General features: G+C 44.7%; 1 protein-coding gene across 4 annotated transcripts in view; it reads right to left on the minus strand.

Annotated features, from left to right (window-relative positions):
• The window catches only part of SRGAP3 (SLIT-ROBO Rho GTPase activating protein 3), a 256625-nt gene extending 245660 nt beyond the window's left edge, over positions 1-10965 (minus strand). For all 4 annotated transcript variants that reach the window (XM_045991580.1, XM_045991579.1, XM_045991582.1 and 1 more), the window contains exon 1: positions 10211-10965. In XM_045991580.1, coding sequence (XP_045847536.1) covers positions 10211-10277 — 67 coding nt within the window. In that variant the 5' untranslated portion in view covers positions 10278-10965. The remainder of the gene's footprint in view (positions 1-10210) is intronic.
• Between the last annotated feature and the right edge of the window lie 7626 nt (positions 10966-18591).

The raw sequence follows: 18591 nt of genomic DNA on the forward strand, positions 1-18591 counted from the left end.
CCAGGGAAAGAGGGGGTAACAAGGGAACCCCCATACAGATTTGTAGAATCTGAGAACAGAGAGCAGCTGGGCTGCTTCCCCAGCCAGAAGAGCTGGAGGAAGTCACTGGAGGAGAAGCAAGGGCAGGCCAGAGACAGATGTCCGGAGTTCTTCACAAGACAGCATGGTACGTGGGCACCAGGATGACTCCTGGTGCTTGCAAACATCATGGAAGGACTGAAGAGAGGGACACAGGGAATCAAGAAGGACGGATCACTGACATGGACAGACCACTGAAGGCCCAAAAAGAAGGAGGCTATTTCAGTTTACAAAATAGATTGATGATAAACCACAACAGATGTCCCTTGGCACTGCCTTTGTCTCCTGGCCCTTGGGGTACAGCACAGAAGGAGAGAGGAAAAGCCCCAAACTGACTTATATTTATTTTTGCCACCCCCAGCAGAAGACAGATGACAAATGGAAATCAAGCTGTAGAAACACAAAGAAAAACACATTTCTCTTACGCCTGGATTTGCAGCTGAGCTCTGCTCACCGTGAGGTGCACGGGCTTTGGGCTTCCGTGCGTTCCTCTACATCAGTGTCACCTCGCATCGACTACAATCCCAGGGGCAGTGCTGGGGTCCACTCAAGGCCCCGTGAATGCAGCCTGCAGCTGAGTGCAACCTCTTACTGTCACACACAGACCGGCACACGCCATGCATATTGATCAGGGGCAAGCCGTCGCCAAATTACCATTTAAATCAATGGTTGAGCGCTCTGTAATTGGAGATGTCAAAACCCACATTTTCTAAGTGACCTCAAAACACCGCATCAATATCACTTAGCTGGGCTGGATACGCATTTCTTTTACCTCTTCCCCTCTTCAAACTGCCCTCTGAGAAAAGTATAACAATTAGGGAACTGGGCAAAAGGCAGAAAAGAGAAAGAATCAGGATAATCCACAAATTGTGTGGTCTCATACTTTCCAGAATTTAATCTCCGGAATAGAGTCAGGAATAGGTTGTTGTTGTTGTTGCTGTTGTTGTTGTTTCAGATTTACGTACTTGAGAGAGTGAGAGAGCACAAGCAAGGCGGGGTGGGGGGGGGAGAGGAAGAGGGAGAAGCAGACTCCATGCTGAGCAGGGAGCCTGGACAAAGGGCTCAGTCCCTAAGCCAAAGGCAGACACTTAACTGACTGAGCCACCCAGAGACCCCTCAGGAATAGAGTTGTGTGAAATATTCCATGAAAAATGTCTACAAGATTGAATAAGTTTGAGAAAAGTCCAGGGCCCCTTCTTGGCGCTTTATACTTAACACATTTAAGGTTCCCAGAAGTCCTGTAGGAAACAGACCTATTTAACTCAGTTTGTGTTAGAACTTCCAAGACCCATTTGACCCCAATTTTTTTTCCACCTAAAGCCTCTTTACATCCAGTTTCATGGACTACTTCTCAGGGAACACTGCTCCAAACATAAACTAGCCTAACGATTAGACAAATTAAGAGAAAAGAGCCAAAATCCCACTCCTGGCCAGCGAAGATATTTTACAAACACCAACGAACCATCAGGAATGCATCATTTACAAGTGAAATCAAGCCTAGAACACCATTTGCTAGGTCCTGTATTAGGCCAGAGGTTCTGAAACTCAGCATAAAGAAGTCAACCCCCATCCCTTCCCGGAAAGGACCAATTTCTGATCCAGCCTAACCTCCCCACCCTCCCATCTTACCCTATGATATCCTTGCCTCATCCTGTTCTCCAAGGTACCACTCAGCTCTGCCTCCCCGACAATCACCACCACCTGGGCTTGCACCATCTACCAGAGTAATTCAAATCCATACATTTATGGGTCACCAACTAGAGGCCCCGCACAAGCCTACAGCAATGGGCCTAGCAGAGAGAGCTTTCCGCCTCCTGGAACTATGGTCTACAAGTGTCTGCAAGCCAGAACCCTTCTCTGAACATGGGTTTCCACATCTTGGCTCTGGAGGCAGGGAGAAGTGGGAGACCTGGACTAGAAGACCACTTAGATTTCCGGTTCTGTATTTCCAGGTTGACAGAGGCAGACAGAGCAGCCTCAGTCACTCTACAGGAGTATCTCCAGTGGACACTTTGCCAAAAGTGACTCCGTGAGGGGGTAGGGGGTGTGAAGGGATCTGACACAACTAGGTGGCATCCAGCGAGCACTAGGAAAAGCTAGACTAGACAGGGAGCTGAAATTTTAGGAAGGATAGGAAGTCAAAGATTAAGACCCATCTCAGACTGCCCCCCAGTAGAGGAACCCCGGGTTTCAGAGTCACACTGCGTTGGCATGCTTCTTGCCTCCCTGTACAAATGGAAGTCAGGAAGGCTCCATTTAAACCCTAGCTCTGCCCCTGTTTGCTATACAATCTGGTATAACTTATTTCTATGAACCTTAGAGTTTTTAATCTATAAAACAGGAATAATAATGAGTAATTCAGAGAATTATTGAGATCACAAAATAAGATACTGTTATATATGACTGAGACTTGGAGCTAAATAAAACTTAATAACCTCCTACTGCTAAATAAAGTTATATAGCCTGAAGCATGGCTTGCAATGGTCACTGATGAATGAGTGAGTAAGTGAAGGAATGAATGAATAAGAGAGGAAAGGAAAGGTTGTTTCTAACAAAAACTCCAAAAACAGCCAATACAGACCTCCAGATTCACTGATGTCCCCAAACTGGAAAGAGCCTGGAATGTACGCTCCACCATGACTGTGGCAAACACCGCCTCATCATACATCACCTTGGCTTTCAACACATCGGCCTTCACCAAATCTCCACTACTAGGAACAAACAAGGAACTTCAGCAAACTATGGAGAGTATTTCCTTTCTCAATAATACCCCTATTTTCAATGGAACAGAAAATATGGGTCCTTTCATAGGTTGAGCATTTGCGTCTCCCCCTCCAAATTCATATGTTGAACCCCTAACCTCAGTGTGATCATATTTGGAGGTAGATGAGGCTTTGGGGAGATAATTAGGTTTAGCTGAAGGTCATGACAGTGGGGCCCTCATGATGGGATTGGTGCCCTTATATGAGGAAGACAGACAGCTCTCTCTCTCCACACACTGAGCAAAGGCCATATGAGCATACAGAGAGAGGGCAGCCATCTACAACACCAGGAACCAAATCTGTTGGCACCTTGATCTTGGACTTTCAGCCTCCAAAAACGTGAGAAACAAACGTTTATTGTTTAAGTCACCCATTCATGGTATTTTTGCTATGGCAGCATAAGACACGTGTAAAAGAAAATAACTATGCTAGCTAAAAGTTGTAAGAGTAAAACTTCTTATTAGTAACTTGCCAGCCATTCTCTTAACCTATCTTATGGCAACCACAGTGGGGAAACAAAATGACCACGAGCATTTCTGGCCTCAAGAGTTCATGGCCAAAGGATTAATCACAAGATTGTAGTAAAGGAGAGTAAGGCTCAGAATATGGGGGGGCAGATGTGAGGGAACCACTAATTCTGCCTAGGAGAGTTATTAGGAAGACATCACGGAAGAGAGTATCATTTGGGCAGGCACTGAAAGACAGTCAGGAGTTGGCCAAAGAAAGCATGAGAAGAGGGGGATATCTTAAGCAGAACGAAGGCATAAATGGGGAAAGATCCAGAGGTAGGAAGGGGTATGGAGGGTTCAGAGATAACGGATTGGTTTCATGTGGTTATAAGAGCACAGCTTTATTATAGAGAAGACAACTGAAGATAAAACTGGCTGAGGCTCCATCACCAAGACTTTTTATGGACTTCAACTTGTTAGGCCAGAATTTGCAAACTGGTGGTCGGTGGGCTGAAAAATGTCCCACTGACGGGTTTGTTCAGGCAGCACAGTGTTTCTCAAAAATCTGAGCTACATTTAAAAATCAGGAGCCTTTCATCATGGCCTTGGATTTGGCAAAAGAGTCCTAGATATTATATGAAAAGCATGAGAATAAATAGATAATCTAAACTTCATAAAAATTAAATACTTCTGTGCTTCAAAGGGCCCCATCAAAAAAGGGCCCCATCAAAAAAGGGAAAGGATAACCCACCAAATGGGGGTAAATATTTGTAAATCATATATCTGCTAATGGACTTATATCCAAAATAAAGAACTCTGAGAGCTCAAAAAAAGAACCCTTGTACACTATTGGTGGGCATGTAAATTGGTGCAGCGACTGTGGAACACAGTATGTTGGTTCCTCAAAGAATTAAAATAGAAATACAATATGATCCAGTAATTCCACAGCTGGGTGTTTACCCAAAAAAAAAAAAAAAAAAAAAAAAACGAAAACAGAAATCCGAAAAGATATATGCACCCTTATGTTTACTGCAGCATTATTTACAATAGCCAAGATATGGAAGCAACCTAAATGTCCATGGATAGATAGAGGAATGGGTAAAGAAGATATGGCATATATATATATATATATTACCCAGCCATCAAAAAGAATGAGGTCTTGCTATTTGTAGCAACATGGATAGACCTACAGGGTGTTATGCTAGGTGAAGTAAGTCAGACGGAGAAAGACAAACACCATGTGATCCAACTTACATGTAGAATCTAAAAAACAAAACAAATGAATAAACAAACAAAAAGCAGAAACAGACCTATAAGTACAGAGAACAAACTGACGGTTGTAAGAGGGAGGGGTTGGGGCATGGGTAAAATGGGTGAAAGAAAGTAGGAGGTACAGGCTTCCAGTTACGGAATGAATAAGTAACAGAGATGAAAGGCACAGCACAGGGAATATAGTCAGTGGTATTGTAATAGTCTTGTATGGTGACAGATGGCGGCTACACTTGTGAGCTTAGCATAGCCTAACATATAGAGTTGTGGGATCACTACAATTTACACCCGAAACTAATGGAACATTGTGTGTCAACTATCCTCCAGCTTCTTTTTTTTAAGGATTTTATTTATTTATTTATTGAGAGAGAGAAGGTACAGGAGCAGGGAGAGGGGTGAAGGGAGAGGGAGAGAGAGAATCTGAAGCAGTCTCCACGCTGAGCACCAAGCCCCACGCAGGACTCGATCTCACAACCCTAAGATCATGACCTAAGCTGAAATCAAGTGTTAGATACTTAAATGACTGAGCCACCCAGGTGCCCCTTGCCCTTTAATTTAAAAAAGAACTCTTGGGGCGCCTGGATGGCTCAGTGGGTTAAGCCGCTGCCTTCGGTTCAGGTCATGATCTCAGGGTCCTGGGATCGAGTCCCGCATCGGGCTCTCTGCTCAGCAGGGAGCCTGCTTCCCTCTCTCTCCCTCTCTCTCTCTGCCTGCCTCTCTGCCTACTTGTGATCTCTCTCTGCCAAATAAATGAATAAAATCTTAAAAAAAAAAAAAAGAACTCTTATAGCTCAAAAATAAAAAAAAGACAACCCAATTTTTAAAAGTTTATAATTTAAAATTTTTTAAAATTTAGAAATTAAAAATAAAAATCAGGACATTTTGTTTTAAAATCCAGATGCCCTTGAAACATGGAAAGAACTGGCCACTCTGGGCTCACACTCTGCCGGGCAGTGAAGACTAGAGTTGAGACTCCTCTAGGTGAGTTCACTAATCAGCCACAGTCCCTAATGCTCCCCAGTGTCTCCCCAACCCAGCATCCTTTCCTCATTGGAGCCTGTTGACAGTAGTGAGGGTTCCTAAGGAGCTCATCCACTCATTCAATGGCATAATCTCTTTCAGACGAAACTCATTCTGGTGCTCAGCTGGAAGCTTTTGTATTCTGAGTTTGGTTTTTGTTTTGTTTTGTTTTGTTTTTTAACTTCCTTCACTGATTTTATCACCATATTTCAAGAAAAATCTTAGAAAGCCAAAAATATACCATATACTCTGTATCTCTCACAACACCCAGCATGAGACTAAGAACAAAGTAGATAATCAATGTCTATTGAATGAATAGATAAATGAATGAATAAATAAATACCTCTCTGTGATCTTCTTCAAAATCTGCTCTTCTTCCCCCAAATTCTAGACTTTTGCTCTTAAGAAGATGGCCTAAAATGACTATGGATGTATAATAAAAAACAAAACACTAAAGCCAATCACTGTGTTTCTATTTCAATTTTCTATTAGGTTGAAATGGAAATGAGAACTCTGAATAAAAGCAGAACAGGTCATCATGTCTGACAGCAAGATGAATTAGAGCCCAGGATACTGAGAACTCTGGCAAATAAGATGATCAAACACTATCACTGATCTTTGAGGGAATTGTGAAAAATAGGATAGACGCCAAAACTCTGGAGATGGGCAAATGTTATTCCAGTTTTCAAAAGGGGAAAAAAGTTATAGCTTGCCATTTCCAGGCTAGAGAATGTGATGTTACTCTCAAGCAAAATTCTTACACAGACTTATAAAGAGATACTTGCAAGCACCTCAGACAGGAAGTTGAGTCCATCTGGAGCCAGCACAGGGTCACCAAGAACAAATCCTATGAAATTCATTTTAATTTCTTTTTTCTGACAAAACTCCTAGCCTAGTGGATTAGAAAAATATAGCAAATATAAAAGATACGGTACAATGAGGAGAGGCAGTGAAAGGGCTAATTCAACCTTCAGGTTACATAATAGAAGCATTATATGCAGCATAAAGGAGGTGATAGTTGTTTCCTTTCTCTGACCACATCCAAAGACCTTCATCTAGAACTTGTTACCACTCTTGAGGAAGGTTTTTGATAGTATGATCTTTTGAAGGTCCATTTGGCAAAACAGCTTTTTTTTAAGATCCTATTTTTAAGTAATCATACCCAGTGTGGGGCTTGAACTCATAACCGGGAGATCAAGAGTCACAAAACTTTTTAAACTTTTTAAAGTAATCTCTACACTGAACGTGGGGCTCGAACTTAAGATCCTCGAGATCAAGAGTCACATGCTCTACCAATGGAGTCAGCCAGGTGTACCGTGGCGAAACATCTTTAATAGCATAAAGCTCTCATCTAGCTTTCCGGCATCTGATGAGAAATTGAAAGATCTAGTTAGGCCTACATTCCTAAATGGCAACAAAAGGCTGAACCCAAGTGGTGACTCTCCATTTGGACAGGACACATGCTCTCGAGCCTACCATAATCAGCACCACCCTTTCTTCTGCTGCCCTCAGTGAGGTGGTGGACCAACTACCACAAATCATCTTACTTGGCCAGCTTCACTCATTTTTTCTACCTGCCAAGCACCCAAAGGCACTAGAGTCTGCAAGGAAATATACAGTAAATCCAAAGGAGAGAGAATATGATTAAGCAGCAGACAAGCACTTCCATCGGGCAGTCATAGGAAAGAAGCATCTGTCCTGCTCTGTGGAGTCCCAAGGGGAAGATAATACAGAAGCAGTAGGTGGACATAAACAACACAACAGCCAGAGCTATCCATAGGCAGAATATGTGGACTTGGGAGGTGATGAGCTCCCCATCACTGGAAATGTACAAGCACCTGGTATACTACTGTGTTGCAAATATATAATCAAAGGGATTCAAGGATTTGATGAGGCAAGAGAAGGCATGGGTCTGAAATTTTGTACAGTAGGGGAAAAAAACTGTTTTGAAACATTCTCCTTAGGTCAATAAATTCTTTAAAAAGAGATAAAAGAGAGTAAGTCAACAAAGAATTCAGTATCATTTTTAAAAACCAAAGATTGCCCTCACTCGAGTCACAGGACAAAATTTACCTAAGTAAGTGAAGTATCTGCACCAAACTGGCCAAATGCTACCCAGGGAGAAAGGAAATGGGCATCAGGCGTTATTTTTGGTGATTGGTCAAACATTCTTCAGAGGCAAGCAACAAAGGCAAGGGATAAAAGTAAGAGGGTAAACAATGGAAAGCGATCAAAAGGCAGTCAGTCCCCACCACAAAACCGCCATCTGCTACTGACATCAATCCTTCAGGGGGCAGCTTCAGGCGAACAATGTACTGGGAAAGATGACAGGCTGCCTTCACATTTCCAGCCTTGTGACCTTGGGCAAGTCATTCCACATGACAAGGCCTCAGTTTCCTCCTCCCTAAGACTGAGCTCATATGAACCCTTTCTGTACACTGTGTAGGCCAAGAGTCGTGATGTTTGGGAGTGAGCCAGAGAAACTACAGAGCCCTGTATGTACATCAGTAATTATGACGATGATGAATAGAATTTTGAGAGAAAAGATTCCAGATGGTTTCAGGGACTGCAACATCCTGACCTAAGTTGTGTGGGTGTCAATTCCAAAGCACCGAAATTCAACTCCTTTAACCAGAACGTAGAGACCTTTCGAGTCTGGAAGAGACAAGATCATCTGGACAAATTTCCTGCTGAAATGCATTACCTTGGACTTGCTAAGTAGTTGTTAAAATAAAGGTGAACAGTAAAACGTAAAAGAATCAGCCAGAGCAAGAAACGCTTAATTGATCCTCAAGCAAAGTTCACGGGCCCAATGGTAACAAACCAAAAATGAGACAAGCATGCTCCCTACCACGGCAATGCTAATAAAAACCCCAAACTGTCCAAAACTCAACATCCCCTTCTCTACTGTGGCATTTTTCTTGGGAACCGCAGTTAAAAAGAACAATAATAATCAGCTACCTTCATCTCATAAAACATGAACTCCCTAAAAACTGTGTAGGCAAAGACCAAACCTGGGCTTTTGTACTGGAGCAGTCGGGTGAATTCAAATCTCTGACCAATAAAGGGCTTTCTTCTAAATTCTCAGCAAGGCTGAAACATCGTAAGTCACTGTTTTCCACGCTGAACTGAAAGCTGGAGAAGGTGTTCTGTTTATTTCTGCCCTGGGCTCTACCCAGAGGTGATTAGCATGCCGGGTCTGACCAGAACTAAAAGGCACAAGACGGTTGGCGAGACTGGAGGAAAAAAAAAACAACAACAAAGCCCTCCCCTGGTGGCTGCTCCCCTCCCAAAGGTTCCCAAGCATCTGAAGCGTGTGCAGCAGCTGTGGGTGCCGGCCTCCCGCCACTCCTGGGGAGGCAGCCTGCCTTCCTGGGTCACCGAGTCAGGAGCTGCGGCAGCACCCAAAGCAGGTGTGGCAGCCTCACGTCACCTGGGCCCCAAATAACCAACTTGCTCTTTAACAGTCCACCCAGAGCCTCAAGGGCAGGCATCAGTATCCCCTGAAGATGTATTTTGTCTTCAGTCTTTCCGCAGAAGACCACAACACAGCCTGTGTCGCAGCAAGGAGATCCAGGACCAGAAAGAAACCAGGCGCTAAAAGGCACAGGCCCAGGATTCCCTCGGGGTACCTCCTCAGAGAAAGGGCGAGCACGGTGCTTTTGAGCACGGTGCTTTTAGGTTTTCCTCGCCAGAGCTGAGCCTAAAACTCACGAAGGTGGGAGAACCCCAGTAGGGCGTGAATGAGGATTCCGCCTGCATTTGTCTATGCCATTGTGTCGGGTGTCCTATTTCGCCTTGTGAGGGAGGATTTAGGGAGCAGCTTCTGAGGAGTGCGCCTCCCCCCCCCCCCCAACAAGCAGCCAGAGGTCATCTCACCCTGCTGGCTAGATTCCTCGGGCACTACAGCTGCCAGGCAGCTCCCAGCCGCCGAAACGGCACACTGAGCTGTTGGCTTTGAATGAAGCCTGATGACCCTACAAGCTAGCAAGCGGCCGGACGGTGACTGGGGCTGCACACTGTGAGAGAATACATTTTCTGCGCCGAGTTCCCTCTTTATGCCTAAATGCCTGCATTAGTCCCGATCAATATGCCCTGTAGCAGTTCACCCATGGCAACCTAGGCCAGCCAAGAGACACTGACAAAGAATTGTAGCCCTGGGATGCTGCTTCCCCTGTGCATATGCATGTGAATTCCAGCCCGGAGAAAGGGGCAAAGGAAAGCAACAACAAAAACCAAAAAGAAGAAAGAAAAATAAAAGCAGATGGTAAAAAGATCATTTCAACATGGGAGGGGGGAGAAGGTGGTGACTGTCAAAATGGCCTTAGAGTGACATGTCACCGCCAAGATGATGGAGTATTCGCGACACTCCTAAAGCGGGGCGTCGGATCCTCCTCACACACCTGCAATGCAGTGATTGCTGCCCATTCTCTAATCCATACTCCCAGCACCGGCGCTCTCTGCAGTTGAAACCAGTCTGGACTTGTGCGGCTGCCACTGTTCCTACTCACAATAAGATTATTGATGCATAACAACATTTTGTGATGGCAGGGAGAAAAAGGGTAAAAGAAAGCCAAAGCAAGAGAAAAAGGAAAGGGGTCGGGAAGCATGACTCCCCAGCCCGTGTCTCACCTTTTATTTGGGCTTCATATTCGGCAATGATCTCTTTGTCTTTCTTGAACTTAGTTTGAGATGACATCTTCCAAAGTGGCCAAAGGCACTGACAGGCTGTTTGATTTATTTCTCTTTTTCTTCCCGAGTCCTCTCTCAAGCCCTGGTAATCACACGGCTCTGGTCGATTTCACAGGTTTAGGGACTAATCTCTTTTACTCCGCTGCAGAGCCACGGGGGAAAAAAAATCCCTCTCGATCCGGGAGGAAAATTCTCTTTACTCGCCGGAAAAAAATGTCTCTAGTAGCTTGGTCTGGTCAGCTCTTCTTGCAAAAGAAGAACTACCACCCTAGGAGCTCAGTAACCTGCCCCAGATTTTCAAGATTTTTCTTCCACAGAAATAAAAACCAAGAGCGATCACACACACATGCACACAAACACACTCACCCGTGCACTCTCGCACTCATCCAGACACACACACACACAGCCTGATGCACACACACATACACACACGTTCACTCACTCACACCCGCTCACCCACCCACCCCCACACACACACATCCACGAGAGGCGCGGCGCCTCCTTGGTCGTGCAGTCAGTCCCCGGCTGGCTTTCAAAAGCTCTGCTAAGGAGATGGTCAGGTTGCCAAAGAGCCGGTCATCTCGCATCCTCCCTCCCTTCGGCGCCTTTGGTCTGATGTACAGTGAGGATCAAAGCCAGGAGAGCCGAGATGGAAGTTCTCCTGCTGCAAGGCTTAAGCTTCGGGTGAACCAGGGCTGGACTGTTCGCCCTGCAGGGCTGGCTGAGCGCTCCCCCACCCACCTCGTCACCAAGCTCCACCTCCCGGATTTTATAACTGACACATTGTAGCCTACAGGAGAGCAGAACTCACTGCAAGCAAAAAGGGGAAGAAATGCTCACAAAAGGGAAGGCAGCAGGAAAAAGAATGGGGTGGGAAAGGCCTGAGAGGCCCCTGCAAACTCCATTAGCAGTCGGGTTAGGAATTTTTCTTCCAAAAACTCTAAAACGTTCACCTTTTTTTTGCACCTTGCAATTTAATTTAATTTCTCAAAGCAACATCTATGTGACAGTTTGTTACTCTGTAGGGATGGTCTCCAGAGGAGAGAGGCTGACCCACGTAGGCAAGCTCATTAATATTTGTTGAGCAATTGCGGGCTGGCAGGGACAATGCCAGGCATTTCAGACATGCAGTTTTGCAAAGCTGTTGAGAGCAGGCATGCTGGAAACACCCAGCTGCCTCAGTGTCTCTTGGAGCTTGTGGCAAATCAATAACTCATTGAGCCTCGGTTTCCTCACCAGTAAAACGGGCTGTCTTTAAGGGCTTTTTAATTCATTCTTTCAACAAATATTTATTGAAAGCTTACTATAGATCAGGCATGGTTCTGGATATAGGGATGCAGCAATGATCAAAATAAACACACACAGAGGGAAGGAAAGAGCAAAGGAGGGGGGGAGGGAGGGAGGAAGGAAGGTAGATCCCTGTCCTCCTGGAGCTCCAGGGTCTCCACGTTACACAACTCTGGGAAATCCCCACCAGTCACATTCATGTTCTTGGTAAAGGTCGAACTCAGAATGCACAGTGAACGGTGCCTCCCGGAGTCATGCAAGGCAAGAGGCCCTTTAAGAGGAAGATGAAAAATAAACAAAATGAGTAAATGATAAAATATGGTAGAAGAAGATAAGTGCTATGGGGAAGAAAATACTGCTGGGTAAGAGATTTCAAGAATGAGGGAGCTCTTGGGCGGATCAAATAAGAATGTAAAGCTAAGCTTAGCATGGTGCCAGGCACTAGTAAGCACTCAGTAAATGGTAGCAATTATTATTAGCCCATGATATTCTCCCCCAAAAAACCCAACAACATAGTAGAAGCACCCCTCTTTCACAGATGAAGGATATGGGAAGGGACTTACTCAAGGTCACCAGCATTCAAACATAGGCTATTTGACACCAGATTTTGACCAAGCAAATGCTCAAGTATCCTGCCTTCTACTAAAGAGATTAAACCCATTTCACATGCACTTCGGTAGGATAAGATTTGTTCTACAAAAAATGAAATCAAGCACTATAGGATTGCTGAGCGCAGGAATTACCCATACTAAGGTTGCCATTGACATGTTTTATCCCCCCAGTTTGGTATTTTCACAAATTTTTCAAAATAATCTCACATATGCCTATATCTGAGTATATAATAAATGATCAGATTCAGATTCAGAAATGAATCCATGGTGATCCATTAAAGCTTCCCAGAGAGAGCAGCAGTTGTAATGGGTCTCCTCAGACAGGTATGGGGCCAGGGGCGAGGTAGGGTGTGGGAGGAGATGGGATATTCCTATGCAGCAAACAGTATGAGCTAAGCCTGCAGGCGGGAAGGCATAGGATCTGCTTGGAGAAAGCACAGGGAGAAGTCCGGCCAGTGAATTTACAGGGCTTATTACAGCTTTGCATCCCAAGATAGGAGGTCTCAGAGTTGATAAGTACTGTCCCACAGCCAGTGACTTCACCCTCTTGTCTCACCTTGAGGGGGCATGCTCAGTCCCTCTGAGGTCTCCCTCTGGACCAGTTTGTTTATATTTTTAAGATTTTTATTTATTGATTTGACAGAGAGAGAGACAGTGAGAGAGGTAACACAACCAAGGGAAGTGGGAGAGGGAGAAGCAGGCTTTCCGCTGAGCAGGGAGCTCGATGCCAGGGATCATGACCTGAGCCGAAGGCAGACGCTTAATGACTGAGCCACCCAGGCACCCCTGGACCAGTTTAAAACAATGGAAGCCATGCATTTTACCTAAGAAAGATGTGACAGAGATTAGCATCCCTGCCTCAAGCATAGGAAAGGAAAAAAGTTAAGTATTGCATTCCTTGGAATGTGACAGACTGGATTCCCTGCCTGGCTCTGCCATTATAGTTCTAAGAAACGGCCCAAGTGACTTAACCTGCTTGACGTCAGAGGCAGGAACTAGAAAGTGTCAGCTATTCTCATCATTACTAAAAGTTTGAATCCGCAGATATTTCTGGGAGACCGATGTGTAGGGCACCGAGCCACGGAAGTGTCATAAAAGGCTCTAGAAAATGAAATGAAGTATGGTATTGAGCTACATGCCGAGCAGCAAAAGAGCTGGATTTTGGTGTAAAACAGATGGCGATTAAAATTCCAGTTCCGCCACTTACCAGCTTGTGGGGGCCCCTAAGTCGCTTCTGTGTCTTCGCTGAGCCTCACTGCAGTTTCCTCGTCTGTGAAATGGTGGTGATGTTACTCGTAGCACAGAGTCCAAGGTGATCATGAGCTTCAAGTGCCTGGCACATAGCAGAGGTCCTGCAGATATTCCTTCTCTTTTAGGGCCCAACCACATTGGGCCTAGAATCAGAGTTGGGGCTCCACAGATCCCTGGATCAAGAGCAGAGAGAGAGAAGAAATATAAGACAAGGGTTATGTCCCCTGCAAATAAATCACCACACACAGCAAACCCACATCACCCAGAATTTCCTTCCCCAGGAAGAGGTGGTATGACCTAGGCAGGCCCCCTGGTATGATGCCCTTGACTTTTTCCTTCTGTTCCTCCCCAAGGCTCACCGGCCTCCCCACTGCCCTTCTGCAACACTCCCCCACATGGCACTTCTTCCTTGTTATATGAGAACCAGCTGCCACTCCTGATGATTACCCTTCACAAGGTAGTAACAGAAATCAGATTCCTCCAAAAGTGTGGTAGTGGCAAGGCAAGGGGCTCTACTATGTCATTTGATCTGTGCCACCCCCAAGGATGGGAATGAATACCCCCAGAAGGTTATATTCCATTTACCTCAGGCTCTTTTCCTAAATTCTTTTAGCTCTTCCTGAATTATCCTAATAGCTAGTATTTATCAAGCCCTCATTCCATCTAGGCACTGGGCCAAGTACATTATATAGATTTTATCCTTGACTTCTTGCTATGACCCAATGGGTCAAGTTCTGTCATCATCCTTGTTTTACAGACAGGGAAACAGAGGCACAGAGCAATGAAACAATTTCCAAGGTCACAAAACTAGCTACTAACGGAATCATATTCAAACCAGGTCTGACCAATATGGTAGGCCCAGGACTTAACCAGTACACAGTTCTATACCAGAACAATCATCGTAGTGACAATCATTGTGAAATATTGACCTTTTTTTCTCAAGCAATACAGCGTTCAACCTAAAGTTTGCCATTAAAAAAAGAAGAAGAAGAATTTAGGCTTACAACCATAATGAAAACATGTCAAAATGGCCATTGATAAAGCTCAAATCACAATTATAGCTGATTAACTCAAAACTCACTAAACTGGTTTCTTTTCCTGGGGGGGGGGGGGGGGGGAGACTCTACTTGGAGGAAGAATGACCAGAAAAGTTTTGGGTTTAAGGCAATGTTTGGGGTTTGTTTGGTTTTTTTAGCCAAATATGAAACCCTCCCAAGGTGACTAGTAAGAGTTGGTATCTTCTGTGACATTCTCCAATGCTACCAACTACTGCGTCCTTGGCTGGCTCAGTGAATAATTCTGCCCTTCAGTCTCTGCTCTGCAAAATGAAAGTGATCACAGAGCTCAGCTAGCTACTGCCAGAACTGCATACAATTAATAGTGGCAATGACAACATGCCGTGTGTGTATGTGCTGGTCCGCATTTTATAAAGCCCTTTCATATTGCTTATCTTATTTGGGCCTCACAATAACCCCAGGGGGAGAGTGCAAGTGGCTTGTTTTTAATCCCTGTTTGAGGAAATGAGTGTATAATGATGGGAGAATTCTTTTATAACCTCAAGTATAAGGATGGCTTTCCTGTGTCGCGAAACCTATAAGCTGTGAAAGCCTGACGGCCGATTGCATAAAAATTTTTTCAAGATCCTGCCTGGTCAAAAGCACCATAAAACAAAGTGAAAGACAAACTGCAAACTGAAGAACAATATTTGCAACACCTATTATAGGCCAAGGACTAATCTCCCTAATACACAAAAACATACGATTCCAACAAATACTTGTATGCAAATGCTCCAAGCAGCACTGCTCACAATAGCCAAAAGGTGGAAACGATTCAAATGTCTATCAACAGACAAACGGAGAACTAAAACGTGTTCTATTTATACAATGGAATATTATCCAGCCATAAAAAGAAATGAAGCACTGATAAGTGCTACAACATGAATGAACCTCGAAAACATCAGGCCGACTGCAAGAAGCCAGACACAAAAAGCCACATATTGTAGAAGTCCATCTCTGCGAAATATCCAGACTAGATAAACCCACAGAGACAGAAAGCAGATGAGTGGCTGCCAGAGACTGGCTGGTGGGGCATGGGGAGTGACTGCTTAACAGATAGAGGGTCTCTCTGGTGGTGATGGAAATGTTCTGCACAACGCTGTGAAGGTACCAGATGCCACTGAATTGTATACTTCAAAATAGCAATTTTGTTATATGAATTTCACTCCAGTAAAAAATGAGTACTAAAAAAAAAGAAGTTCCTTCAAACTTATGAAGAAAACACCAACAGGCCAGTGGAGAAATAAGTAAAGGATATAAGTAACACTTCACAGAAAGGGATACTGGCCCATATCATATCCTTTTCTTCCCCTTTCAAGTTTTGAACCAACTAGAAGTAAATGAAGGAGACAGATGGAGGGTCTATACTTATTTAACAAATATGTATGACACACTTATTAGGTACCAACTAGCAACTTGCCCAAGGTCACACAGCTAGTAGATGGCAAAGCCAGGCTTCCAACTCAGCTCTAAAAACTTCTTATTTTGCTTCTTAAAATGTAAGCTTTAGGGTAACCTGGGTGGCTAGTTGGTTAAGTATCCATCTCTTGATTTCGGCTCAGGTCATGATCTCGAGGTCATGAGATCGAGCCCTGCATCAGGCTCAGCACTCAGCAGGGAGTTTGCTTGAGACTCTCTCCCTCTCCCACTACCCCTCTCCCACTGCCCCTCTCTCACTGTCTCAATAAATAAATAAAAGCTTTAAAAGAAAAAAGGGGAGGATGTGATATATTGACCCCATGAATGTCCAATACTAAGAACTTGCACCTGTTTAAGTTTTTAAATTCTAAGGTATGAGGGTCAATCACAGCAATGCACAGTTATGGGCGCTTTGTTAGGTAGTCAAGAGTCTTTGTCTGTTCAAGTTGCCATAACAAAATGCCACAGCCTGAGTGGCTTATAAACAACAAACATTTATTTCTCACAGTTTTGGCGGCTGGAAGTTCAAGATAAGGGTGCCAGTGTAGCTAGGTAAGGATCCTCTTCTGGACTTCTCACTGTATCGTCACAAGGCAGAAGAAACTAGGGAACTCCCTAAGGTCTCTCTCTCTTTTTTTTTAAAGATGTATTTATTTTAGAGAGAGAGAGAGAGGGATTGGGGGGGGGGTAGGGGGAAGGATCTTAAGCAGACTCCCCGCCAAGCAGGGAGCCTGATGTGGGACTCAATCTCATAACCCTGAGATCATGACCTAAGTCAAAATCAAGATTCAGCTGCTCAACGGACTAAGCCACCCAGGTGCCCCATCATGTCTTCTTTATAAGGTCACAATTCCATACATAAAGCCTCTACCTTCATGACCTAATCACCTCCTAAAGGCCCCACCTCCTAAGACCATCCCATTATGTGTTAGAATTCCAATATGTATATTTTGGGGGAACACAAACATTCAGACCATAGCACCAAAGCTACAATGACTCAGGCCACATCTTAGAGACCACCAGATGGCTGCCCAGGTCACAAGTCCTCAAGACTGGAGAGACAGCAAGGATGTAAAATAGGAGACCAGGAAACAAGAGCATGAGGAAAAAGTTCCAGGATCAGGACAAAGGACCAACTTGAGACTCCCAGAGTCTCAGCCTCCTCATCTCTGTAATGGGAAAATAATAAAGCTTCTTAGGGTTCTGGAAGCATTAAGTGAGATAAGGAATGAGAAGGCTTATCTTCTCCTGGCTACGAGGAAGTATCAAAATGCCCACTGAGGCGTGTAAGCAGTTAATGAGTATGTCCTGACCACCTTAGAAGCCCTCCATCAAGCACTGGGAGAAATAAGAGATGATGTGACTTGATCAAGGTCTTATAGCTCATCACTTTTGGAGCTGGGCTCTAAACCTCAGTTATCTGACTCTACTACATCGTGCAGGCCACAGACTGCCTATAAATTTCCAAGAAATCTAGAGATCAGTGTAGGAAATGGAGAACATCAAATTCTCACTCTGTCTCAGTGTTAGGGATTGAAGGTTGTGTCCCCCTGCTCCAAATTCCCATGTGAAGTCTAAGCCACAATGTGATAGTGTTTGAAGGCGGGGCCTTTGGGAGGTGATTAGGGTAAGATGAGGTCATGAGAGTGGGGTCTCATGATGGGGTGACTGCCTTATAAGAAGAGACACCAGACAGCTTGCACTTGCCCTCCCTCTACCTCTCTCTCTGTCTCTCTCTCTCCTTCCATCACTTCATCCGTTCTTCCTTCCCTCTGCCATGTGAAGATACAGTGAGAAGGGGGCCATCTGCAAGCCAGGAAGAGGGTCCGCACCAGAACCCAACCATGCTGATACCCTGATCTCGGGACTTCCAGCCTCCCAAACTGTGAAAACATAGATGCCTACAGTCTATTGTTATGGCAGCCCAAGCTTAGATACTTAGGTTAGGAAGCCCGGATAATGGTTAACTCAAAAAATAATAATTATTATTATTATTATGGGGGAAAAGAAGATATAGGGAAAGAAAGTAGCTATACCAACGGATAGAAAAGAAGATTTTTACCTCATTTACCCACTCATTCAACAAATACATCTTAAGCACTTCTCATGAGCTAAGCATACGAAGAACAAGATACAATCATGAACCAGACAGACACAGTCCCAACTGTCATGGAGATCTTAGTTTAGCAGAAGAGACAGGTAAACAAGCAATTATAATTCAACATGATGGAGAAGTACATGGTTCCATGGGACCTGATACTAAGGGCACTGGAGGGCTTAGAGAGCCAAGAGACAGCTTCTCAGAGGCAGAAATTTCTAAGCTGAGCCTAGCAAGAGAGCTGGAGATAGTAAGTCCAAGACAGGAAGGGAAAGTGCTCCGGGCAGAGGGAGCAGCACCAGCTGAGGGGCGATAATCAGTGTAGCTGGAGCCTGAGCTGAGGGTGGGGCATGAGGGAGAAGATACTGGAAAGAGAGTGAAGAGCCGCCTGAGCAAAAGTAAAAAGTCTGGCATTTGGTTGGGGTTCCGATGGGAGCCCCTGAAGGGGACTGACCTCATCAGATTTGCAACTGCCGAAAAGGTGACTCCAGGGGCAGTGTGGAAACCAGACTAGAAGAGGCACGACAAAGGACTAGAGGGCCAGAAGAGAGGCTGTTACCATCATTTAGGAGAGACACAAAGGTGAGCAAGACAAGGTAA

Source organism: Meles meles, chromosome 20, assembly GCF_922984935.1.
Source record: "Meles meles chromosome 20, mMelMel3.1 paternal haplotype, whole genome shotgun sequence".
Taxonomy (NCBI): Eukaryota; Metazoa; Chordata; class Mammalia; order Carnivora; family Mustelidae; genus Meles; species Meles meles.